The 23,544-nt window shown below is 28.6% G+C and overlaps 6 protein-coding genes across 6 annotated transcripts; 4 read left to right on the top strand and 2 right to left on the bottom strand.

The window, feature by feature from the left end:
- Window positions 1-829: 829 nt before the first annotated feature.
- On the top strand, window positions 830-2,131 carry LOC119681168. Its single transcript, XM_038094280.1, has 2 exons — window positions 830-1,671; window positions 1,797-2,131. Exons 1-2 carry the CDS (start codon window positions 902-904, stop codon window positions 1,954-1,956), a joined length of 930 nt encoding a protein of 309 aa, XP_037950208.1. The 5' UTR covers window positions 830-901; the 3' UTR covers window positions 1,957-2,131.
- Window positions 2,132-2,223: 92 nt separating this feature from the next.
- LOC119681167 (DET1 homolog) lies at window positions 2,224-4,396 on the bottom strand. The gene is made up of 3 exons (XM_038094279.1): window positions 3,311-4,396; window positions 2,937-3,220; window positions 2,224-2,862 (listed from the first exon to the last, which is right to left on the bottom strand). The coding sequence occupies exons 1-3, from the start codon at window positions 4,274-4,276 to the stop codon at window positions 2,487-2,489; spliced, it is 1,626 nt and encodes a 541-aa protein (XP_037950207.1). The 5' UTR covers window positions 4,277-4,396; the 3' UTR covers window positions 2,224-2,486.
- Window positions 4,397-5,811: 1,415 nt separating this feature from the next.
- LOC119681435 lies at window positions 5,812-7,355 on the top strand. The gene is made up of 5 exons (XM_038094621.1): window positions 5,812-5,867; window positions 5,967-6,572; window positions 6,640-6,850; window positions 6,922-7,026; window positions 7,084-7,355. Exons 2-5 carry the CDS (start codon window positions 6,022-6,024, stop codon window positions 7,231-7,233), a joined length of 1,017 nt encoding a protein of 338 aa, XP_037950549.1. The 5' UTR covers window positions 5,812-5,867; window positions 5,967-6,021; the 3' UTR covers window positions 7,234-7,355.
- Window positions 7,356-9,773: 2,418 nt separating this feature from the next.
- On the top strand, window positions 9,774-15,823 carry LOC119673969. Its single transcript, XM_038085087.1, has 11 exons — window positions 9,774-9,919; window positions 9,983-10,113; window positions 10,515-10,635; window positions 10,722-10,848; window positions 12,086-12,380; window positions 12,442-12,467; window positions 12,560-12,878; window positions 14,324-14,682; window positions 14,747-14,859; window positions 14,915-15,628; window positions 15,696-15,823. The coding sequence occupies exons 1-11, from the start codon at window positions 9,853-9,855 to the stop codon at window positions 15,821-15,823; spliced, it is 2,400 nt and encodes a 799-aa protein (XP_037941015.1). The 5' UTR covers window positions 9,774-9,852.
- A 175-nt stretch (window positions 15,824-15,998) lies between these two features.
- Window positions 15,999-16,805, top strand: LOC119673968 (putative helicase mov-10-B.2). The gene is made up of 3 exons (XM_038085086.1): window positions 15,999-16,009; window positions 16,283-16,559; window positions 16,616-16,805. The coding sequence occupies exons 1-3, from the start codon at window positions 15,999-16,001 to the stop codon at window positions 16,802-16,804; spliced, it is 477 nt and encodes a 158-aa protein (XP_037941014.1). The 3' UTR covers window position 16,805.
- Window positions 16,806-20,773: 3,968 nt separating this feature from the next.
- Window positions 20,774-23,538, bottom strand: LOC119682568 (protein N-terminal asparagine amidohydrolase-like; the record flags this gene model as incomplete). The annotated part of the gene is made up of 4 exons (XM_038096039.1): window positions 20,774-20,959; window positions 21,030-21,191; window positions 21,449-21,657; window positions 23,523-23,538. Coding segments are annotated over 4 exons (513 nt in total), but the record flags the coding sequence as incomplete, so codon positions are not given.
- Between the last annotated feature and the right edge of the window lie 6 nt (window positions 23,539-23,544).

The following is a 23,544-nucleotide window of genomic DNA, read 5'->3' as shown; positions in this document are numbered from 1 at the left end:
CCTAGAGAGGGATTGGTTGACACTGATTTTGAAAGAACTGCTAGAAGTAGAAGATGGTGAAATAAATAGATCCCACCGTTATTGGAACTGGCATTAAACGTAGTGACCTGGGATTGACAATAAGAGTCTGCGCATCCCAAGTAACTAAAGATAGTTATCAGATCACAATACTCAATCCATATTCAGCATATTTCACATCAGTCAGTTGCTTCAAACTAAAGTAGTTTAATTTCTAACAATTTTTAGCAGGGTCGTAGCTCTACCCATGACGAAAAACTGTAATTCAACAGAGAAGATTCAAAATCTTTAAAATCCCTTTTCCTCCTCTGGCAGAGTTTTAATTTTGTAAATTTAAAAGCATAGCCAAATTTATTAACTTATCAGGTGTGTTTCCTATTACATATATTAAGTAGTCGCGTGTTCAAAAAACAGCGTACACAGAAGCTTAAGACTTCTTCTATTAAAGTGTTCTTTCATTTATGCTGCATACGGTTGCTAATCCATTCCTTTCCAACATAATCTATTACTGATACTTATGCATATGAAAAAAATTTGAAAAGAATCTTTAACATCATTATTTATATTTTTCAAGTCCCGAAAAATAATACCATTATAACATTTATATATCAGTGGTAAATAAATTATTTCATACATATGAATATATATTTTTTTTTTTCTGAGATATATAACCATTCAACCAATCAAAGGATTCATTGCATTTTCACTAACTTAATTTAACTTTTATTTTTCAAATTATAAAGTTACTGTTGGTTTGATTGAAACATGTAAAATTTTTAACAAAAACATTTGCAATAACTAACATTAAAATTATAACAGTAAAATTTTAAATTATTAATTGAACAGCTAAAGATTTTTCAAAAAGGATTCACCAAATTCAAAAATGTACTCGCCAGTGAATAAGACTAAAGCACAAAACGCGAAACTAATGTCGATTAAGAAACAAACAGCTAAGGAAATTTCTAGTGCCGTATTTGCCCATAACGGTATTTGTCTAACTACGGCACCGCAACCTAAAATGAAGTATCCTGACAAGAAGGATATATTAAAACGTGCTCGTGGTAGGTATGTTGAACTACGTAAAGAAACTATTGCAGCTAAATCACACCCAATGAAGCAACCAACCGCAGAAGTAGTTTCATCAAATTATTCGCTCAATAAACGTAATTCGGCTATTGCTGCTAAGTTATCGGAGAAGAGAAGACAACAAATGCCTAATCCTCCTCCAATAGCTAAAAATCTAATGTTGCCTGCACCAACATCACGTCATCGTACTGCATCACGTAACCAGTTGCCCAGCAGAGATGCTCAACCGGTGCCGTATCACTATCCCTACGGGCACACGCTTCCTCATTCACGTCAATATGCAGAACTTGTTGAAAAGGGTATACAAACTAACAAAGCTGAAATTTTAAATCATAGTTTAATTGTTGGTGAAGTCAAGTATATTCTACCATCAAGGAATGTTGTTATTGAAATTGAAAGAGATCGTAGGGAGGCAAAGAAGCGGGCACTACTTAAGGTGAAACGTAAATTTGAAGAGCATTCCGAAAAACAGGAACAACACCTTACTGATTTAAAGGATTTTCTGGAGAAGGCATGCGTTACAAGGCGTACACGTAAACCTCGTGAAGCGCTAGAGATGGATAAAAAGTAATTCATTTATAAATTGATAAATATATTTATCATTTAAAATATTTAATACAAAAAATGAAAATGTTATACTCAATTAAGTATATCTAATAAAATTTTTATTCTATTTTATTAAATCTTGTTAGACTTATGAAATCAATGGATGAATTCTTTGCCAAAGAAATGCCCAAAGTTGAGTCCATTACCAACATTAAAGAACGTATTAAACGCAAGGAGCTTGAGTTGCTGAATCTTTTTGATAATGTTGATACTTTCAAAATAACCAGCGATACCACTAAGGATTAAATACTTATATTTTATTTTTGACTAACATTTTTATTTTATTCGTAATATCGTTACATTTTGGTAGAACAAAATTCTTTATAACGAGTAAAATAAATGTTCGTTTTAAATAATGAAAACCTGATGGATCATATAAACAATAAAGGAATCCGGATATTTAACATACACGCAATAAAAATAAATTCTTTTTTTTAATGTTATTGTTCAGTATACAATGATTCTACCAAGAGGTTATTATTTTATATCAATATACGTTTATTGAGTGAGACATATATCACCATATTTCACATTCCCTATTGCAAGAACCATTTTCTATAAACAAATAAATATCATAACTATATATACTCATTAATAACTTAATAACTTTATATAAAATATCAAATGATTAATTTTTATTGGATATTTCTTTTGAATTATATTCGAAAACGAAATTTAGACTTATTAGAAACTATCCATTATACAATTATTACAACGTCAGAAATTAATATATACATTAACTACATTATAATTTGAATAGTAGTATAAGTACTGATCTATTGTGTCACAATAGTGGATTGATTGTATATGTGAAAATTTGTAACATAACGCGTGTAAAGCTTTTGCACACTTATAATAAAAGGTTCAAATGGATGAAATATAAATGTCACAAGTTGATGATTTGGACGTAAGTCTACACTAGTTTCTAAAAATAATCGAAATTTTGTTATATTTGTATTGCGATCCGTGAAACGAATTGGCTCTCTGCTGCAAAGTTTCGGACGCTCCAAAGCCGATATCAATTGATCATCATAACAAAATAAATTATAATCAAGATATTGGGCGGTAGAAAAGCTTTGTGAACTAATTGGCAATGTTGGATTAAAACGCATTGCAGCTTCCGCGACTCCGCCATTTACAGATGCTATTGCACTAAAATGTTAACATGAAAATACAAAATTTATAAGATTTTTTTGTTCAAAAATATCAAATTATTTATTCTGTACTTATTGAAAGCAGCACGGTAATAAGCATTGTTACTAGATGAGGACGATGAATCCAAAGATTGTAGCGATCGCACATTACGAAAGTTATCGCAGAAATTTCGCAACAGATATAGCAATTCAATTGAAGATCTTGAAAATACTCTCATCACTGCACACTTTGATATACAATAAAATACATATAATTTGAAATCTTGAACATTTACATTTCTAGGACGTTTTTCGTAACGTATTAACAGATGATCCACGTCAAGTAGTTGCATTTTTAAAATAACCATATCTTCGTACTGCAAAAAATAAAAACAATACATTTTTCATAGCAAGCAAATTGAAATAGAGGAGTATGTATTTATTTATTAGAATATGTGTGTACGTACAGTTTGAAAAAATTTGTAGAATTCTAGCAATTTGCGTTTTCTTAAATGTGCACTCTCTATTTTGAAAATATTTGTATATATGTGCGCAAGGATACGTTGTTTCAAATGTGTTAAAGGTAAAGCGCCCATGTATACACAATCTGGAATAGGCACACGAGCCTCGTCCATATCGTTAGCGAAAGGACCAATTGTCTGTAAGCGCACTAATTTTCCGTTAACTAATTCCACTACTTCAATACATTGCCTAAGTTTAGATAGAATTGCTATAGTATGGTTATAAACAGATACTCCGTGATGATGCGATAACATTATGTGATCTTTATTATAGAGCAATGTATCTACTACGCAATCCTTTTCAAGATCAACCAAGAAAAATGTATAATTACATAACGAACAATCTGGGTATATATCAGGATATGTAAATATTATTCTAAAAGGTAGTTCATCATGCGAGGAAGTTACTGCCGCTAGTAGTACATAACGACCATTCTCTAAGAAAATGCTAAATTCACGATTCAGCTGTCCATATGTATGAGTTACACTACTGCCAAAATGTATACGGGAGCGTAAAGTAAATAAACGTTTGAATACTTCTTGTCGAATTCGCAACGATTCTAGAGATTGATCTGCAGCCGTTATGCATTCGCCTTGTTCATTTTTAAAGAGTTCAGCCGCATGTCCAACTCCTGCATATTTCCAAACTTCTAGTGAGCGCTTATCGTTTGAAAAACTTAACAATAGTTTTCCATTTGGCGAAAATTTGCGTATAAAACCTAACGGCCTATCAACATTTTGTATTGTTAAATTTGGCAAAATGCTCTTATGAAATTCACGCTCGAAGTATAAATAGTCTGAACAGGGAGTGGAGCGTATATGACGTCGCTTATAACCAGATTCACGATCCGTAAGGTGGTGTTGCAGATTTTGTGAGTATTTTCTTGTCGGTATTTTATAAGGATTCCACATTTATTTTTAAACTTAAATTAATTGTACTATTGTTCTTCGAAATCAATTACACATACATTTATTTGTTTATAAAATCAACAATTTAGCCGGTCTTTTAATGTAAATTTAAAGAATATTATCGATATTATATTATGACAGCTGATGGTGATCGTTAGGGCTGCCAACATTTATTTTTTAATTGAAATAAGTTCAAAAAATATACATGTTTTGTTTAATCAAATGTTTGCATGAGAGTTTTTAGTCTAATTTTTATCTAATTTACCCTACTCGAAATTCTGGTAAATACCAACATTTACTGTCACACCAACATAAATTACAATTTCCCTCAATTTAGCATCAATTTACTCAAACTCGCACACGGCCTACATACTTTTGAATTGTCCATACGATCACGCAAGGCAAAATTCGTATGCGATGTAACCGCAGCATAACTGTTTCAAGCAGTCAATTGAATTTTTTTTTATATATTTTCATATATAAGAAACATTTCGAAGTATAAATTATGCATGAATCGTCCAATTTACCAGCGAAGTCAGGTATCATTTGCGCTTTCATAAATACGATATACTTGTACCAGAATAAGATCAATTAGATCCTTTGTAATAAATTGAATAATCGTAAATACATATATTAAATACCTAATTTACATTATGAACAGATGCAATATCATTCAGTTAGAAATAACAAATATAGTGTAAAAATGTGGGGATCAAAATAAATTTATTAAAACTAAGAATGAAAAATAATTTCAGCAATCTGAATCTTTAATCTTGTACAGTAATCTTTCCACCTGTGCAAGAGCGTATGTACAGATGAAATAAATAAATTGAATAGTTCAAAAATATTGTGTCGACTAGCAGTACAAAATCTGGTGTTTACAACAGGCTGTGAATAATAAAACGTGCGTTTGTAATTCTAAATTTACTTAAAAATTTTAAATTTTAAACATTCAGCATATGTACTCATTCCAACTCAGTTATATATAAGAAGCCGTAGCCTGGTTCTAAGTAAATACTTGCTTTCATATAGAGCAAAAACACGTTAGTAGACTTCATCTGTAAATTTTAAAAATTTTCATGTGAAATATCATAAGCAAAAGTTATTAAGTTTTCTAATAGAGTTTTGTTTATCCAACGAAACTCTATAGTCCAGAGAAATGTGGGGGAGAACAATTAAAAAAAAATTTTATAGATGATTCTACAATCCACATAACATGCCCTGTTTTCGCTACTGCATGAGGAATTCTCGGATTAGTTCTTTTATTGTTTGATGATATTAATGAACCACTGATATCGCGTGAATTATTGGCATCACTGATTTTGTTTATGCGGACAATCCTCAAGCTCTTAACGGTTTAAGAGTTAATATTCGTCAAATAATGGCCGAACTGTTACCAATTAAATGCCGATAATTCATTGAAACTTACATCAAACGATTCAAATACTGTAAGATATCAGTATTGAATAATATCAAAGTCCAGTCAATACATTAGAAATGTAAGTACTTTTCAAATCTCAACCAAAACTATTTTTTATTTACATTTTGTTTCAGAACCACAAAATAGATCATCATTGAAATTGAGTGAATTAAAGTAATTAATATATCAAAACTAAAGTAAACATTATAAATAAAGTTTAATGTCAAAAATAATTTTTTAAAAAATTTCAATATAAATAATATTTTTTTTCAGTTCAAAAATTGGTTCTATTTGAGAGTTGAACTTACAATTGAAAAAAAATGTACAAATGCGTGAACCGTTTTGTAGAGCACGAGTATATGTCACAACTATTTTAATTGCGGAAGTGTTGTTGGGCATTTTAATAGTGGCTCTGACGTTAATCTATCACCGAATACTCGGTGGCTATCTCGGTGAAAAAGAATGCAAATTACTCACAGGACAATTATTCAACACTTACTTACTTGGAACACAACTAATCATAACATATTTTTTTAGCATTTTTATGTGGAGACGTTTGTGGAAACGGAAGTATACTCCAAATGTCGAGCTTCTGCTGCACCTCTGGATATTTTTTACATTTTTGATTGTTTTTTGTGGTTTTGGGTCAATTTATTCATTGTTTAGTTGTGCGGATTCGTTGGAGAACCTAGCAGAGACATCGTTATTAAAGGGAATTGATCTGTATTATACATGTCCAGAATGGAAGTTAATGTGGGACAGTTTACAATATTATAAAGAATGTTGTGGTGTGCATAGTTATAAGGACTGGATGAAGGCCTCTTGGATGCCACAAGAATTGCAAACTTCTGATCAGGGCAGTTGTTCTGGTATTAGCAAGTACGATATATTTTTCGCTTGGCTATTAAATATTATAAAACTAAATATTATTTTTTTTCAATACTAGAGATACAATTCTGGCGCCTTATGCATGCTGTAAACACGATTGCAGCACGTGCTATCAGAACTATGTTCCGCACCCTGGCAGTGGGGGTGAAATACCTGCATTAAGTATAGGTCAAATAAATACTTACGGATGTTTGCCGATTTTTGCGAACAATATGTGGAGAATTTTATATACTTTGTTGGGTCTTATGATTGTCGCATTTAAACTGGATGTGAGTTATATTTTCAATTTATTTTTGAACATTTGAGCCAATAACGCAATCAAATTTTATCTGCATTTTAGATCATACTTTGTTGTATGACAAAATATATTATAAGAAATCAATGTATGGATGATTGTGACGGTCCCGACAATTATGCAGATGATGACCAAAATCTTGTTGTTGTGGTAACATAGGTTTTTAAAAACTTCTTGATTTTAATACTTAATATTTCTTTCCGCTAGAAATGTCCACCGAATGTACGCTGTCTTCTCCTAGATGAAGTGGATGGCAATTCAAATAAGTGTTGTGGTAATAATATACCCGAAATCAAAGTAATTGATTCTGAACAACAGTGCCAGTTCTGTCTAGAAGAACAACGGCGCTGCAACTAGAACCCAGGATATCAGTCAAAGCATATAAATTCTAAAGCAGCTCGCAAGTACTAAATTTAGTGATTTTATACTACGATGCAAAATGTTCAAAATATTTTGCATTATTAATGTTATATTTTAGTAGGTTGAAGTTTTTTTTTCTAATTTCTATTTAATGAAATAGTTTATAAAAGTTCATTAATAATTAAATTAATAAAATTTATTTTAACCAATTATTATTATTTTATTTTTATTTTTTATATTTTATATATTAATGATATTTAATGATCGTATGATAAGAGATAACACATTTCGAATAAATGCTGGTCTTTATCAAACCGTTTAACAATAGTTATTCTGTTTCTTTTCGTTACTTTAAAAGGACATAAACTCTGTAAGGACGGATATTTGCACATATTTCATAAACATATATCATAAACATACTATATAACACCAACACGACAATTATTATCACAAAATATATTTGCATTATAATATTACGACCGTGCGCAAGTTCGAGTAAATTGAGGTAAAGTAAATTTAAATTTCTTAGGGATTTTTTGCACAGCACTTATGTGTAAATATTTATTTCACTTATTTATTATTTTTCCATAAAAGTTTTCAAATTTATTTATTTATTTATTAAACATCTAATAAAATTTTCGCAATGGTAACACCTAATTTACATAATTTTCATCAAATTCACCCTACTCGAAATTCTGGTAAATACTGTAAAAGCCGTCTTTTAGTTCAGTTAAACATTTATTTATTTTAGACTTATCGATATTATTAAGTCTCTATTTTGACGATAGCTCTAAGACTACTTTAAGACTCACTTTAAGACTAACTTTTTTAGACTAACTTTTTAAGACTAACTTTTCAACACTAATTTTTTAAGACTGACTCTTCTTTTTATTATTTCGAACCAAGACGGTTCGGTTTCACATTTACTACCATTCCAACATAATTTACTATTTCCCTCAATTTACCATTAATTTGCAATCTAAAATTAAACAAATTAGTTATTTATTTAATATACATATGTGTATTTTATATAAAACTCACCGAAGATCACATCGTTACTGCATCGGCAACATTTTCAATTCATCTGAAATTACAATTTTTAATTACAATAAATAAGGAAATATATTTAAATAAATGAATACCTCATTTATTCACTATTTATATATTTATTTTATTTATAGTAAAATAATTATTTTATTATATTAAAAAAACATATATATTAAAGCTACCTCTACCGGCATTAAATTAAAACACTTTTGTACACAAGCGAACGACTCAAGAATCGTCAAACCAAGAAAACTTTTGTGCAAAAATCCGTAGAGTGCTGAATTTCATAACACAAAAATAATCAATGCAAACGTTGGCAAAAGTTTTATTGCGCTATACTTTGGAGCGGATGATTCAATATAAACATGCGCGCATTTTATAAGGAAGGGCACTTTCTTTCCTTCATCCTCCACTCTACTAGGTCTTTCGAATAAACGAGTACCTATTATCTCTTGCTACTCTCGCTCTACCTATGAAGAAAGTATCGTTCCACACCGACAGGAGAATAAAAAAAGATCACTGGGGACCACATTATAGAATTACGATAATCAAGAAACGTTTCAACAAAATCGCAGATTTCCAAAAGCAAATACCGGTTCGCTACAACATCAAAGCCAACACAGATCATCCTTTATCTTGATTTGTATATTTTATTAGTTAGAAGTTTTTAAATTTATTTTTTCAATAAAGTAATTTAAGTTGTATAGTAAAATAGAAATTCCTTGTTTTTGGCTTCTGAAAAAAAACAAAAATTGCAATGAACTTTGGATAACGACTGAGCTTACCCTAGCAAAACTTACGAATTAAACGTGTCGTTATAGCGTTACGGCTTTACAGCTCAAAATGTGTTAATTATTTTTAACACAAATTACATCGTTTAGTATTTAAGTTAAACATATAAAGTTATTATAAACACATTTTGAATAATGAATTGTGAACATTTATTTAGACCGTGTGCGAATTCGACTTCGAGACCGTGTGCGATTTCGATTTACTTTAACTAAATTTACTCAAACTCACACACGGTCTTAATGGGTCTACTCTATGCTGGAATCCATAAATTAGTCATATAGATTAAAAATATGGAACTCTATGTTGGAATCCATTTATTATTCATATAGATTAAATCTATGGAACTGTATGTATATAATATTACTTACCTCTGCCAAACGTTAATTTAGTTCAGAATTATTTATAACTGTAAAACAAACTAGGAGTTAATAGAAAGAAACATTTTATTACTGATTAATGTATTAATAGGGGGCGCAATATATTTATATACGAAACTTTATGAATTAAAAAGACAGAAATATCAGCACCAATACCATATTAAAGTCTCATCTTTGTGAAATAGATATGAAACATGATAAAAATATATCCAAAATATATCCAAAATTCTCCAAAATGCTGATCTGATCAACTTTTGGTATTGTTAATGCTGGCAATAGCTAACGATTCTTCGCTAAATTCAAATGCATAAGTGTATGACGCATTCAATATTCAATTTCATTACACAAAATAAAGGCAAAGCGCAGCAAAATTTCTCAGCTCATTCATTCAGAATATTTGATGCAATATATAGTCGCATATTCTAAAAAATTGAAAAGTCTTATACAAAAATTAGAAATGTGGAGTGGTAACAAAATATATTGAAATCTAGCTAAAAGTTGTGAAATAATATTTTCAAATATTTTTATAGAATTCTTCGGACGGTTTTTATATGATTTATTTGAAACGATGCTATCATATTTTTTAAGATTCATATCTCAAAATAATTTGGAGGAACCTTTAGAAACAACACGTTTAGGGGCTTGCAAAACAGCAACCACTGTAAGTAATTATTAATATTATTATTAAACTTTTCTATTAAAAAAAAATACACACATACATATATTTTTACTAATGTTTAGTACACACAAAAGAAATGAAAACTAAAAAAAAAACTTTATTGTGAAATCTGATCAGTTTCAGATTTTATATTAATAGGCTTTTACATATACTTTATTCCATACTTTATTCCAATTTAGTTTTTCATTTAAAAAATTAGATTATTAAGTATAAATAATTAAATTTATTAAATAATTTTAATAATAATTTAGATTCACTACAAATTATTTGTCTATTTTCTATTATTATTTGTCTATTTGTTATTTTTCATCTATATTTAATATCAACTTTCTATCGTATGTGGTTATCAAGTTATGTTGCTTAACTTAATTATTTTTTTACAGTTTTCTTCATATCTCTCACAAAATCGTGAGTATCTCCAACAATCTACAAAAAATATAACTGAATTTTGCTTAAACGAAGTCTATATTGACCAGTATTTGCGCAAAAAAAATTTAAAAACTGGTAAGTAAAACTATAGTTTTTGAATTTAACAATAATATACTTATTAAAAATAAATATCTAAAATTAATCATATAAATTTATTTTAGAAAAGTATGATAAAAAGAATTTGCGCACGCTAACTTATGTGGATAAAGGAACAATTTTCAAAGAACAGATAAATGAAATTAAATATGGGCTAGAATTTGAATCTAAATCATATATATACAAACACAAGTAAGAATAATTGATTATTAATATTTTATGATGGTATAATATAATTTGTCTAATTAAACTAAAAGCATTTTAACATAGAAATCAATAATAATAGTCATATCTTTTTATTTAGATATTTGTATTCCATTTTAGTTACATATATATTATAAGCTGGTCTATATTGTTAGATATACATTAACTGCTATATTTAATTTTAAGTTAATTAAATTTTTGTAATTTTCTAAAAATAAAGGTTTATGAGATTGTCTATGATTATTTATAACATATAATTTTAAATAGTGATCCCTATTTTTTATTCTTTTTCTTTGAAAGAATAATTCAGTATGTAATAATAGAAATAGAATGTATTTTAAATATATTTGTGAATTATGGATTTATGGAGTTGGTAATAACTAGTACCTTTACTCCTTCTTGGTATACATAACTTAATCGATACTCGGAAGATTTGGAAATCTGCATAACTTTTATTGTGAAATATTTTTTTTGTTTAAAGTATGGCAAAATGGTTATCAGTAAGTCTTTCTCCCGTCCCTCGAATTCTTCTAAGCGGATCTAAAAAAATTTTATTTTGCTGAATGATGATTTCCGTATAGATTAGCATTCTATGTTTACGGTTCAACTTTTTGCTTTTGCAAAAAAGGATTTATTTTTGAATATAATTAACCTACCTCTCTTAATTAGAAGTTAATTAAGTAAGGTAAGCTAATTCGCTTTCTTTTCTATATTAGGTCTCTTCCCCCAGCTACTCATACTAAAACTCGAGTAAAACACAAGTAAAGTACAAACTGAGAACGTAACACAAATAAACAGCTAAATTACGGTCTTTATACAGATTTTCATAGAACAACTTTGTGTAAAGCATTTTAAAATTTCAACAGGAATGTTACGCTCTCTCAGATACTCTCATTTACTCGAAATTTTGCTGGTGGAACGCACTTGTGTATACACAGTGTTACTCAAAATTACTATTAGTAACTCGTGGAACAGACCTATTGTTTTCTCAATATATTAATTCTATGCATTTTAGTATATTTTTCTCTTTTTTATATATTGTAATTCTTTTGGAACCAATTTCACAACATAATCCGTTCCATCCTCAGGATTTTTTAAGTAAATATTAATAAATAAAGATAGGTTAGATTAGATGAAAAAAAATATCTAAAATTATCTTATTTAAAATGTAATTTCGAAAATATTAATATTATTATGTTTATATTAATTAATCTTCTCTTTGCAGGCATATAGTCAATTCTGTCCCCTATATTCAAGATATATATCTTGGATATAAGTTTTGTGAACATTCAAAAAAGGTTTGTTTTGTTTTGAAAACGATTCGTGAGAATTTTAAAATAAAAAATATTTTTGTCCAACGTGATGATATTGGGGAATTAAAAAAAATAGATACTTCTATTATGGATTTGGTGTTTTACGTTGACAAAAAATGTTTATTCAGTAATGTAGATATTAAAATATTTTTAGTGCATAATAACATATCGGATGACTCGACAATCTTTAATTGCGATTCATTTAAAGTAAGTTTTTTATTTTTGACGTATTTTTTTAAAAAAATTTTAAATTATTTCTTTTAAACAGTTCAAACGCTTCAATTTAAAAGCACCGTAAGTGAAGTAAAAAAATTGTTGTATATAATATGATGAAAATATATAATTTAGCCTAACTATAAATCTGTACGATGCACTTTTCGTTTCAGGGATCAAAAATTCGTATATGAAATGGCACCTTACATTTCAGAAGATTTTAAAATTTTATACTCTAAAAAAGAAGAACAACAAATCAAATATTTGTGCCAGATTTCTCCAAAGTTCGAGTCATATATATCTAATGGCAAACAATTAACCCGAGAAAATATGTGTGAAGTTTTAAAATATTTATTAACGTTAGAAGATTTGGAGATTTTAAAACCATATAACAATTTAATTCAACACAACATATTAATGAATTCACAAAACCTGGAAAAATATGTGGATGATGATGGGGATGATGTTTTTGAGTGGAAGTATACTTTAGAGGTAAATATTCCTTTGCAGATATTTTAATAAATATTAATATAAGATATAAAACTGAGTATTTTTTTTCAGTTAAGATCCCGATTAGTCTGAAATGCATTTTGTATTAGTTCTATGATGATTTATTATAATCGCAATATTTCATGAACCTTTAACACTTTACAATGTTTGAAATCAGTTGATTAAAACGCAATTTTCACCTATTCCTTATTTTCGCTATAATAATACCATGTAAAATAAGTGGTTCCTGTCTTTGAATCCAAAATAATTTTCTAAAAAATTTTTATATTCATATATCTATTAATATATATTTATTATTATGTTGACGCTAGTTGAGTCAGAGTGCACCTGAGCACTTTTACTCTCTATTAACTGCGAGGTTTCTTCAAATCCTCTTTTTGCGCCTTGACTGGATTATTATTTATCACTTCATCAACTAATCAATAATTGACCTCAGATCGCATACCTCCCCGAGGAGCCTGTAACCATTCTGAGATTTGATAACGCGGTGTTAGTAAGTCTGTCAGATTTCGCAAATAATTTCAGGGCTCTATCCTTTATGTATTTATATATTTATTTATACATATTTATTGTCGCTATCATCTTCGATTCCTTTAGTTTCGTGAGAAGCATTGCGTCATAGACATCAAAAATGTTCACTTCATGAATAAGTCTTATTAAACTATTTTCAACATTACTTGTTATGTATCTATGGGCGTTGTCAGAATTATTCATCATGATTAATACATTTCTGTGTATTGATGTACTTTTGCGATAAAACGTTACAAATCTAGTGCATGATAAGTGCGTGAACTCCAGGATGTTAATCTCATCCTAGAGTTCTTCCAGAAATGGAAAATAAAAATTAACAACGGGAAAACTAAGGCCCTGTTTGTAGCTTGTAAACATAGGCAGCATTCACCGAGAGCGAGAGTTGGTGAAATTGCGATTAATTAGGAGGACAGCTTCAAATACCTGGGAACCACGTTTGATAAGCGGTTCACTTGGCACAAGCACATACAAGTCAAAAGAAGAAGTTTTGCGAAAGTACTGCCGTGCTTAGCGCTAAGAACAGAAAGTTGATCTGCAGCCAGATAATCAGATCGGCACTTCTCTTCGGATGTGTCGTGTATAGCAAAGCTTTCAACTCTACTTTCCAGAAGCTATAAGTTGCTCAAAGTCAGGCTCTCCGAAGACTCTTCAAAGTGACATGATACATCCGCAGGAATGACAAAAAATACATAAGGGACAAGGCCCTAAAGCTATACGCGTATATTGACCAAACAAAATGCTTCTAAAAAGTGAAAAAATTTTCTCGACAATGTTTTATTCAATTATCAAATATTATCTTAAAATTATTAGACAAAATAACACTAATAAATTTGTTTTTAACACTGTTTCGTATGAATATTATATTGATTAAATCCAACTTTTTTTTATTAAAAAAGCTATCAAAACAAAGAAGAATAAATCAAACACAAACTGCACCTTGCGTAGATGATGATGTATACATTTGTAGCAATGACAAACCTTGTGATTTTTGGTCAGCTATGGAAGAATCAAAATTTTATGGCATAGTATTAACTGTCTCGAAAGAAAAAGTAACATTTACAATAAAATCAAAACGCGATATCTGTGGAATTTGTTTCGATAGTCCTATGTATACCATAGTATTTAGTCCATCCCGTTTCACAATTCGTCTACAGTATCGTGCATTGGAGTTACTGAGTAAAGAACGAATTGAAAACATCGATCGTATTTTTTTTCCTGCAGGTGTTGATCCGATATATGCTATACCACAAGAGAGGTATATTTCTAATTTTTTTTAAAAATTTTATTAGAATAATCATGAGTTGTATATACATATGCAGATTGGTACTTTTTAATGAAAGCATTTACGAAAATCCTGAACAATTACAAGCAGTGCGCACCATAGCAGCGGGGCCCAAATGTAAAGTACCATATATAATATTTGGACCACCAGGTGAGTAATTAAAAAAAAAAGAAATTTAAAATAAAATTTTGAACGTATTTTTAAGGAACGGGAAAGACAACTTTAATTGTGGAATGTATTCTACAACTCTATTTACATCGACCAAATACTAAAATTTTGGTTACTGCTGCATCAAATACCGCTTGTGATGAAATAGCGGTACGTTTATGTAAAGCACTGTTCCACTATAATGACGAATTTTCTATTGTTCGCTTATATGCAAGATCATTTAAGAAAGAAACAAGCTTTCTTCTTAAAGAACATTCTAATAAACATTCAAAGTACTTCTCTCCAAACAAAAATGATATCAAGAAATATCGCATTGTAATAAGTACATTATCTGTCATAGGAAAAATTGATATTCAAGAATCCCAATCACCATTATTAGAAGAAAATGAAACCAGTGCTTCCATAACTCATTTTACACATATTTTTATTGACGAATCGGCTGCTACAACAGAAACAGAAACTTTGCTTGCTATTATTGGCTTGTTACCAACAAATGCAAGTTTGATACTTTCCGGTGATCACAAACAATTGGGCCCAGTATTACAGTCAAAAGCCGCAGAACATTTGGGATTTTCTATTTCATTAATGGAACGTATACTTAAATCAGCATGCTATCGAGTAAATCACAACGGAGATTATAATCGCTCCTTTCAAACACGTTTACGACGCAACTATCGTTCTCATCCCGAAATAGTAAACTTATTTAATCACCTTTTTTATAACAATCAATTACTTCCACTAGCCAAAGAGAGTAAGTACTCATATTTTCATATACATTTTTAATTACTTCAATTTGATATTGTATATATGTTAAATAGATGTTGAACTCATATGTAAAAAATGGTCTAGATTACCAAACACCAAATATCCTATTTTGTTTCATTCGGTTGATGGAATTGCTGAAACTGAAACTGAATTAATTTATATGAATCAAATTAGAACTTGATCGTTTCCATTGACATTAGTTGATTTATGTAAGTGAAAGAGTATTCACGTGTCAGAAAGTCCTGTGAAAGTTCTAAGTTTGTTTTATGTTTGTTTACATTTCAATTGTTAGCAGATAACATTTAGTTTTGTATTTTCAGCAAAAACTTTTTAAATGATCAGTGAAAACGAGGAAAATGCAAAACTTGTTTTTTTTGACTTGATTTTTTTAACTTGTTTTTTTTTTTGTTTATATACATTTTGTTCCATGTACCAAATATGTCAAATTGTTAGTGTAATTTTCCTTAATTTATTTTTAACTAAGTTGAAAAGAAAAGCCTTGAAAAGAAACCTTGAATGATTTTTCTGTAGATTGGAGAGTTTTAAAAATTATTTGCCAGAGTACTGAATGTCACTAAGTTAGATTAATAATAAATTTAAAAAATATAAATATATTATTTCTTTGTTATTTTATTTATAGCATTTATAATTGGCGCGAAATAGATGTCGTTATACATTATGTGAAGGATTTACTCAAAATCAATTTCAAAGATTTCAAAATTACAGAAGACGACATTGGTATAATTTCACCATATAAATTGCAATATATAAAAATCAAAAACGCTTTGGCAGATCATGATTTATCGAAGATTACTATTGGCTCGCCAGAAACCTTTCAAGGGTCGGAGAAGCCAATTATAATCGTGTCATTCGTCAGATCAAAAACCCGTGCTTTAGGGTTCTTAACTAATGAAAAGGTAACTTTGGGCAATCAAATTTTTGGAATATATATTTATTAATTTATTTTATTTAGCGTTTAAATGTCACAATATCGCGACCTAAATCAATGTTGATACTGATTGGAAATGCAAAAACACTAAAAATAAATTCCAATTTTAAGTTCATCATAGATTCATGCATTGCACATAAATCTTTTATAAAATCGGCGTTCGCTGAGAAACCAGATACATTAGATGAGTTGCTTAAAAAATTAAAAATTTAAAAAAAATTTCAAGAAATTATCTTTTATCTTAATATGTTCTTTTAAAAATATATCAATATCAATATTATATCTAAAATGAATTAATTTTAAAATTGAAATCATAAGAATAGTAATTATAGATTCATAATCCATTTGTTTTTTTTTCATATAATAATTTTAATAAAGATTATTTGCTAAAGTATAATATGTCTTAAGTTTAATTTAATTTCTTCACTTTAAATACTATTTTATATTTGGCACTAATAATTCTTAAACAAAATGTGGGCAATTATAGATAATAATTTTCTTATTCACACCTATGTACATATATTAAAATATCAGAAAGTCTTATGGGGTTTTTATACAATAAATATCAATATAAATGCTCAGTGTTCTGAAACCATGTCTGTCACAATCCCTATCCCTGAGAAGCATATGTCTGAAGTGTTCAAATCTCTCAACACGACTTACCTTAAAGAATGTAAAATCTCGCCAAGATTAAAAAACTGTACTGGTTCCAAAAAATGAATAAGCTTCTATTATATATGCCATCGTGAATCGATCATTTTGTAGAATATTTAGAAAGGAAGAAATATTTTAGATTAACATTGGTGAGACTTCGCGGAACAATGCTATTTTATTGAAAAGTTTGCCTACTTGTTTAAAAGACGAATCTTGTCGCTTATTCCCTCTTTGGTATTATTACGAATTAATTATTTTTTGGAACTTTGACAAAAAAATTTTTTCTGACTTTTTATGACAATGCAAAGCTTTTTTTATTGTCTTTCAAGGTTTTTCTATGCATTTGCTTTATATTATATTTTCTTCTTTAAATAACTTTTTTTTTAGAGAAGAAATTTGCTTTTGCACTCAATTTGTTATTTTTAATTAATTTATTCGCAACAAATGCATACAAATACAAACATTGTATTTGCTATTCAACCACAGAGTGCGCTTTTCCTCTTGCTTTAAGTTTATTCATCGCTGGGCGCTGTGAATGAACGTTTTTTTTTTTTTGAAATAATTGGATTTTCCGTAAAATAGAAAAAATTAAAAAAAAAACCAAGTAAAAAATTGTAAAATCGACTTTTTTGATTTTCATGTTTTTAGAAAATAAATTTCCATGTCTTTATAGGAAAAAAATATGTCATTGTTATCTATCTGTTTTATAATGCAATATATCTTTTACACTTAAGGAAATATAGTTTACAGTTAAGTAAGCTTAAAAACAATTATTATTTTTTGCCAGTTTTTTATGATAAAAATAATATATTCTGTTGACGTTTTAAAATTATATTTTATGATATATTTCTTAACATTTTTTATTTTTATTTTTTCAAATATGTGTCATCAAACACTAATTCTGCTTTAAAATTATTTTCGTTAATTTTAATATTATAATTATGTTACATTATTATATTTATTTTACATTATTATTACCACGAACACGGTTGGGATTTTTTTAACCCCACTAACTCAAAATCATATCAACGTTGTAAAAACAATATTTAGTGGGAACTAGGAATTAGGAATTGATGTACAGGGTGACATATGTTATATTTAAGAAATTATGATATTAATTTTTAACGATTTTGCACAAATTAGTAGAAAACTAATTTTATTGCTCTTCAGTGCTTATGCGTGTAAAGCGGTTCAACTCTTAGTTTTTAATAATTTTTAAGTGAAGAATTCAGTTTTTTTTTTAAAAAAATTTTATATTTTATTCTTTGAATTACTTATTTATTGCGTAGTCGTTTGTTTCTAAACAGTCACATTCTCTGTGGCTGCTCAGCTTTGATCTGGGCCAGGAGGAGGTCACTGGGTCGACAACTACTTTCTCCTTCTGACATTAGGAGGTCCTCAACGGCCGACATTCTGGCTTTCATTCAGAAGACGGAATGTCTTCTGTTTGGTTAGGGTCTGTTGCAGCACAAAAGATCAATCATGGTCACAGTGCTCCGCTAGTATCCCATTTATTGCTAAAAGACATATATCAATTATATTTTTGTTTTGATAAAAAAACTTAAATTTCGTCAATTTTGGCGCAGATAAATTTTCTTAATTATATAATTACCTGGATATGAAAGTACCACTTTCAATATATCTCAATTTGTGTCATTTTGTTGCCTATTTCAACCTATTTAGTTCTTTTCTAGGACTACTCGTATAATTGAGTAATGTCTGTAAGTCAAAAGACCTTCTTTTTCAACTATTAATTTCATTATATGTAATTTAAAAATGAAGAAACATTTTTAAAAGTGGCAATTTCATTTAAAACTGTTTTTCCTTGTGTCTTTCGTGCTTCAGTTTACACTGATTCGCTTTGATTAATTAATTTTGACTATACAGTTTATTACGAGAGGACAGACTCTTTAGCTTCCAATCACTGCAAGGATTTAAATAAATGAATACATAATTATGATAATTAGATTTTTATTTTTAAATATGAGTTTATACTCGTATATACTAAATTGTATACAAACTATTACATTAAGATTAACCTAAAAGCCAAGCCATTACTAGTGATACTTTTTAGTTGTATTTTCGTATAAATTTCATAGTAATTACTAATTGTTTTAGAAACGTAACAAAATTTGATAAATAAATTGTTGTAAGTCAAATTTTTCGATTTAACATTTACTAAGGCGCATTTAAGAACATGTAACTTTATTTTGATTAATGAACATATCAATCACCAATCATTTATGAAATTTAAATTAATTTTCAATGCAAATATTTACAATTAGTTTAAACTAAAAATCATTTTTACGTAAACAAGGAACAAATAAAGTTTAAAAATGTTATGAATTTAATTATTACGATTATAAAATTAATCACTTTTGAAAGGCAAATTATTTTCATTCAATATAAGTAGATTCTTTTTATGGACGTATATTTGAATTAAAACAATAAAAATTCAAAAATCTATCGCTTTTTGTTTGCAGGAATATAATGTTTCTTTCACGATATATATGTAGGGTGATTTTGAAATAGTGAAGCAAACACGAAAAATCACATAAGTAATAATTATTCGTTTATTGTTATCAATACTACAGGTCAAATATGATTGAAACTGTTAATATAATTTTTATTTCATTTTTTTTAAATTATTAAAAACATAATAATTATTTATTATAATAACAAGTAACAAAAATATTATGAGTCAGATTATATGGCAAACTACTAAATCATTATTTTTTCTTTACCAAGAGTTTTTTTTCCGCAGTATTATTATAACCTAACTGGGATTCAGTATGTAAAAAGTGTGTTGTTCAGTAAAGATAACGGATCTAAGAACGGCCGGGTCTACATCCCGGTGCTACTTGTTGAGCTAGCCGACTAAGCGCCGTTCAGCACTCCCAAAAGATATAAAGTTTATAGCACAAAGATATATTAAAAATACAATTTAATTAAGTATATTTTGTATTTTTTAGAGATAAATAAATTTAAAGGAAGTAATATTTAATGAAGAAAGCTCTAGAACCAGCCAAGTCTACTTTGCAAAACTGATCTTCTTTGTAGACTATCAAGTGCCATTCACGTTTTCCACAATGTGTTACTACAGCTACAATATAAATTGACGTATGTTTCACTGTTACAAATGCAATGGTTTTAAAACTGACCCATATTAAGAATGTTTTAATATTGTTAATGAGTAGAAAAGAAAATCGTTTTGAAATTGATGTTTAAATTAAAATAATATTATAAAGATTATCTCAGAAGTCAAATATATGCCTTATAATATTTTATGATTAATTTTAAATCAGTTAATAATTAACATAACATTTCGACTATATTTAATTGCTTTAATTCATATGTAATTTTTATTTTAAATCAAAATATAGAATAACAATAAAATTGACTAAGCAAAAAAATTCATTTCGATTTATGTATTTATAATTAACAAAGTGTGAAAACATTCATTTCATTTTAAAAATTTCGGCTTTCTGCACTCACAGTTAAAATATTTAAATATAATAATTTAAACAACAAATTTTACTTTTATATACATTTCAAATAATTGCTTCCAATTTGTTGTTTTAATTTTATTTAATATCTAACAATGGTCCAGTAACCCGTAGTTTCATCGCGTCTATAATAGCGTGGCCGATTATCTCTGAATACAGTAATAGCGGGAAATTGGTTCTCTTGTATAAATTTAATGGTTGCGCGCATCTGCAATATAAAAAGTACAATATGTATATTTAATATCACATTTAAAATAATTAATTAATAAATAAATTACATGCATAGCAAAGTGTGGTGGTTCCACATCAGGACTTGAGGATAAATGCTGTAAAATAAATTCATCAGTTTGTGATAGCCATAAATCTACACCACGAAGTGGATCATAATTGAATGGGCCAATACGTAGCATTCCCAAAGAAGAGTCGTATACATCAAGTACCTTCAATATATAAGACACATTTTAATATATATTTGTTTTTTTTAATATATATGGTATATATAATTTAAAATTGTATTTGATACAATTTAAAATTGTTCGGTTTCTTATATTTTTACAGAAGTCAAAGATCATGTATCTTTTAAAGAATGATATCACAATAAATACCATATATGCAAAAGTTACCACAACGCATATTATTGATTTTGTTTTATTAATTGCATTACATTTTTATAATATATGAATAATTTAGAATTTACCGTTTGTGCTCCCATAAAAATGCGTGCATCTCTTAATTGCCTATCTGGACCTCTCTCTGGGAAAGTAGCTGGAAATATTTCACCGGTATTTATATTTACACCTACGCCATAGATGATGGGGAAATTAATGTCACCGCGTACAATGGTATTTAAGTCTCCAACACAGGCCTGTGTTAAGTCAATTTCGAGGTGATGTTTGTGGAATGATTCTGTAAATTAAATTTTTTTGTTAATTCATATTAAGTTATTAAGTTATAAGAATAAAGAACTACTTAAATGAAATAAAACCTCCCAGAACTAATGTCGGTTCATGAAAGATGTTATATACCATATATCTATAAATAAGCCTGTAGCTTGGGGTAGTGTTATAATGACATTGTATGCGTGTTTGGGTTGCAATGAGTTAAAAGATTTTTACTATTAAATATAAGTGGAAATGTATAACACAATTGAAGAAGTGCTTTGATAGCAGTTGAATGTATATCACAAATCTGATGTACTATATAGAAATTGTGAAAAAAGTTTATACTACCGAAAGCAACATAAACATGCTTGATTAAATGATTGAGTATTAAGTAATGATTGAGTATTTTTACGAAGATCCAATCAAAGATCCAAATTGAATCAATTCAATCTGGAAATGCTTTTGAACTTTTCAATACCCTATTATCGAGGAACTATGTTACTCTTATGTGGGTACCGGGACAATGATGGCAATGAAATAGCAGATTCCCTAGCAAAGAGGGGTGCATGTACTCCTTTCATTGATCCAGAACCCTTTTGCGGGGTAACAAATACCTTCACAAATAACTTATTACGTGAACGGGAGAAACAAAATCTACTTGAACACTGGTGAGCCCAAACAGGCATGTGGCAGTCAAGAAGATTCACTGATCCTGAACACATCAACGTTGACGCTATCGTGAACCTTAACAGAAACGATATTGCAATCTACGCTGAACTTCTTACAGGACACTGTAGACTTAATTATCACATGAAGATTATAGGTGCAGTATAAAGTGATTCCTGTCAAATCTGTCATGAGGAGAAGGAAACATCAGAACATATCCTATGCAACTCCTGAACGGCGGCAAGGCGTAGACTTGACTACCTTGGAAGCGCGATCTTAGTCCCAAATGAAATAGGTGAAATTAAGCCAACAGCAATAACGGATTCATAAATAGTGTAGAATTGGTTTAGTTGGGCCTATAGGCGCACAAAAGATCTTTTAGGTAGGGGTGCATCCAAAGCCTATTATTTAATAATAGTAGTTTTACGAAGAAATGTAGATATATTGCTATTGAGAACTGCATAGAAGATTGTTTAATATTAGATTCACGGAACTTTGGTCACACTGAATTAGATGAACATAATTAAATTAATGTCCCTCCTGTAGGATAAAATTTTGTGGATAGGATAAAACTTAACATTATTTATTAGAGAAGACGATTGTATAGAAAGATTGCATTTTAAAGATTAGAGATCTATAACAAGTTGTAATTATTATAATCGTAGATATGATTAATTTATTATAATTATGTTTATTAAATTAAAATGTTTTGATTCAAAAGAAATTTTGCCTACTGTGGAAACATCTTGAAAGTCAAAATAAATTGTAAAAATACACGTATATCCACATATACATATATAAACATATAAAAAGATGGAATATAATTTCAATCGAGTGAGACGATTGTTCATTTGTAATTTTTTAAAGTTAAATCCAATAATTTCTTCATAATAAAATATATCATCACAGTATATTATATAGATATATTCCTTCAACTATTTTAAGATGCATAAGTTTATTTGTAATTTAGTTTCTTAAGTTTTTTGTTTTTAACTGAAAATGTTGCAGTTTCAAGTACAATAGAAAATAAAAAATATTTAATTAAAAGTATTTTTCTTTAACTTATTAAAAACACCTTTAACATAAGAGAAAATTATAAAAAGTTTCCTATTTCTGGACAAAGAAAGAAACTTAAAGTCTTAAGTTTGTATCCTTAACAAACACAAAATGAAAATGTATCATAATAAAGGACCTTTGCAGAAGGTGGTGTGCTTTGAAACTTACGCATTATGCTGTAGAAAACATC

This window comes from Teleopsis dalmanni, chromosome 2 (genome assembly GCF_002237135.1).
Source record: "Teleopsis dalmanni isolate 2A chromosome 2, ASM223713v2, whole genome shotgun sequence".
NCBI classification, from domain to species: Eukaryota; Metazoa; Arthropoda; class Insecta; order Diptera; family Diopsidae; genus Teleopsis; species Teleopsis dalmanni.
This window is presented reverse-complemented; position numbering and strand designations above follow the sequence as displayed.

Excerpts from the sequence above, each read along its gene's own strand:
- LOC119681435 (XM_038094621.1), top strand. The coding sequence starts at position 6,022 with ATGCGTGAACCGTTTTGTAGAGCACGAGTATATGTCACAACTATTTTA. Across the intron at positions 6,851-6,921 it reads TTGTCGCATTTAAACTGGAT|ATCATACTTTGTTGTATGAC; the intron begins GTGAGTTATATT and ends TCTGCATTTTAG. Across the intron at positions 7,027-7,083 it reads ACCAAAATCTTGTTGTTGTG|AAATGTCCACCGAATGTACG; the intron begins GTAACATAGGTT and ends TCTTTCCGCTAG.
- LOC119673968 (XM_038085086.1), top strand. Across the intron at positions 16,560-16,615 it reads GGTTCTTAACTAATGAAAAG|CGTTTAAATGTCACAATATC; the intron begins GTAACTTTGGGC and ends TATTTTATTTAG.
- LOC119681167 (XM_038094279.1), bottom strand. The coding sequence starts at position 4,276 with ATGTGGAATCCTTATAAAATACCGACAAGAAAATACTCACAAAATCTG. Across the intron at positions 3,221-3,310 it reads TCTACAAATTTTTTCAAACT|TACGAAGATATGGTTATTTT; the intron begins GTACGTACACAC and ends TATTTTTTGCAG. Across the intron at positions 2,863-2,936 it reads TACCGTGCTGCTTTCAATAA|TGCAATAGCATCTGTAAATG; the intron begins GTACAGAATAAA and ends TTAACATTTTAG.
- LOC119673969 (XM_038085087.1), top strand. The coding sequence starts at position 9,853 with ATGCAATATATAGTCGCATATTCTAAAAAATTGAAAAGTCTTATACAA. Across the intron at positions 9,920-9,982 it reads AAAATTAGAAATGTGGAGTG|AATTCTTCGGACGGTTTTTA; the intron begins GTAACAAAATAT and ends ATATTTTTATAG. Across the intron at positions 12,381-12,441 it reads TTAATTGCGATTCATTTAAA|TTCAAACGCTTCAATTTAAA; the intron begins GTAAGTTTTTTA and ends TCTTTTAAACAG.
- LOC119681168 (XM_038094280.1), top strand. The coding sequence starts at position 902 with ATGTACTCGCCAGTGAATAAGACTAAAGCACAAAACGCGAAACTAATG. Across the intron at positions 1,672-1,796 it reads GCGCTAGAGATGGATAAAAA|ACTTATGAAATCAATGGATG; the intron begins GTAATTCATTTA and ends AAATCTTGTTAG.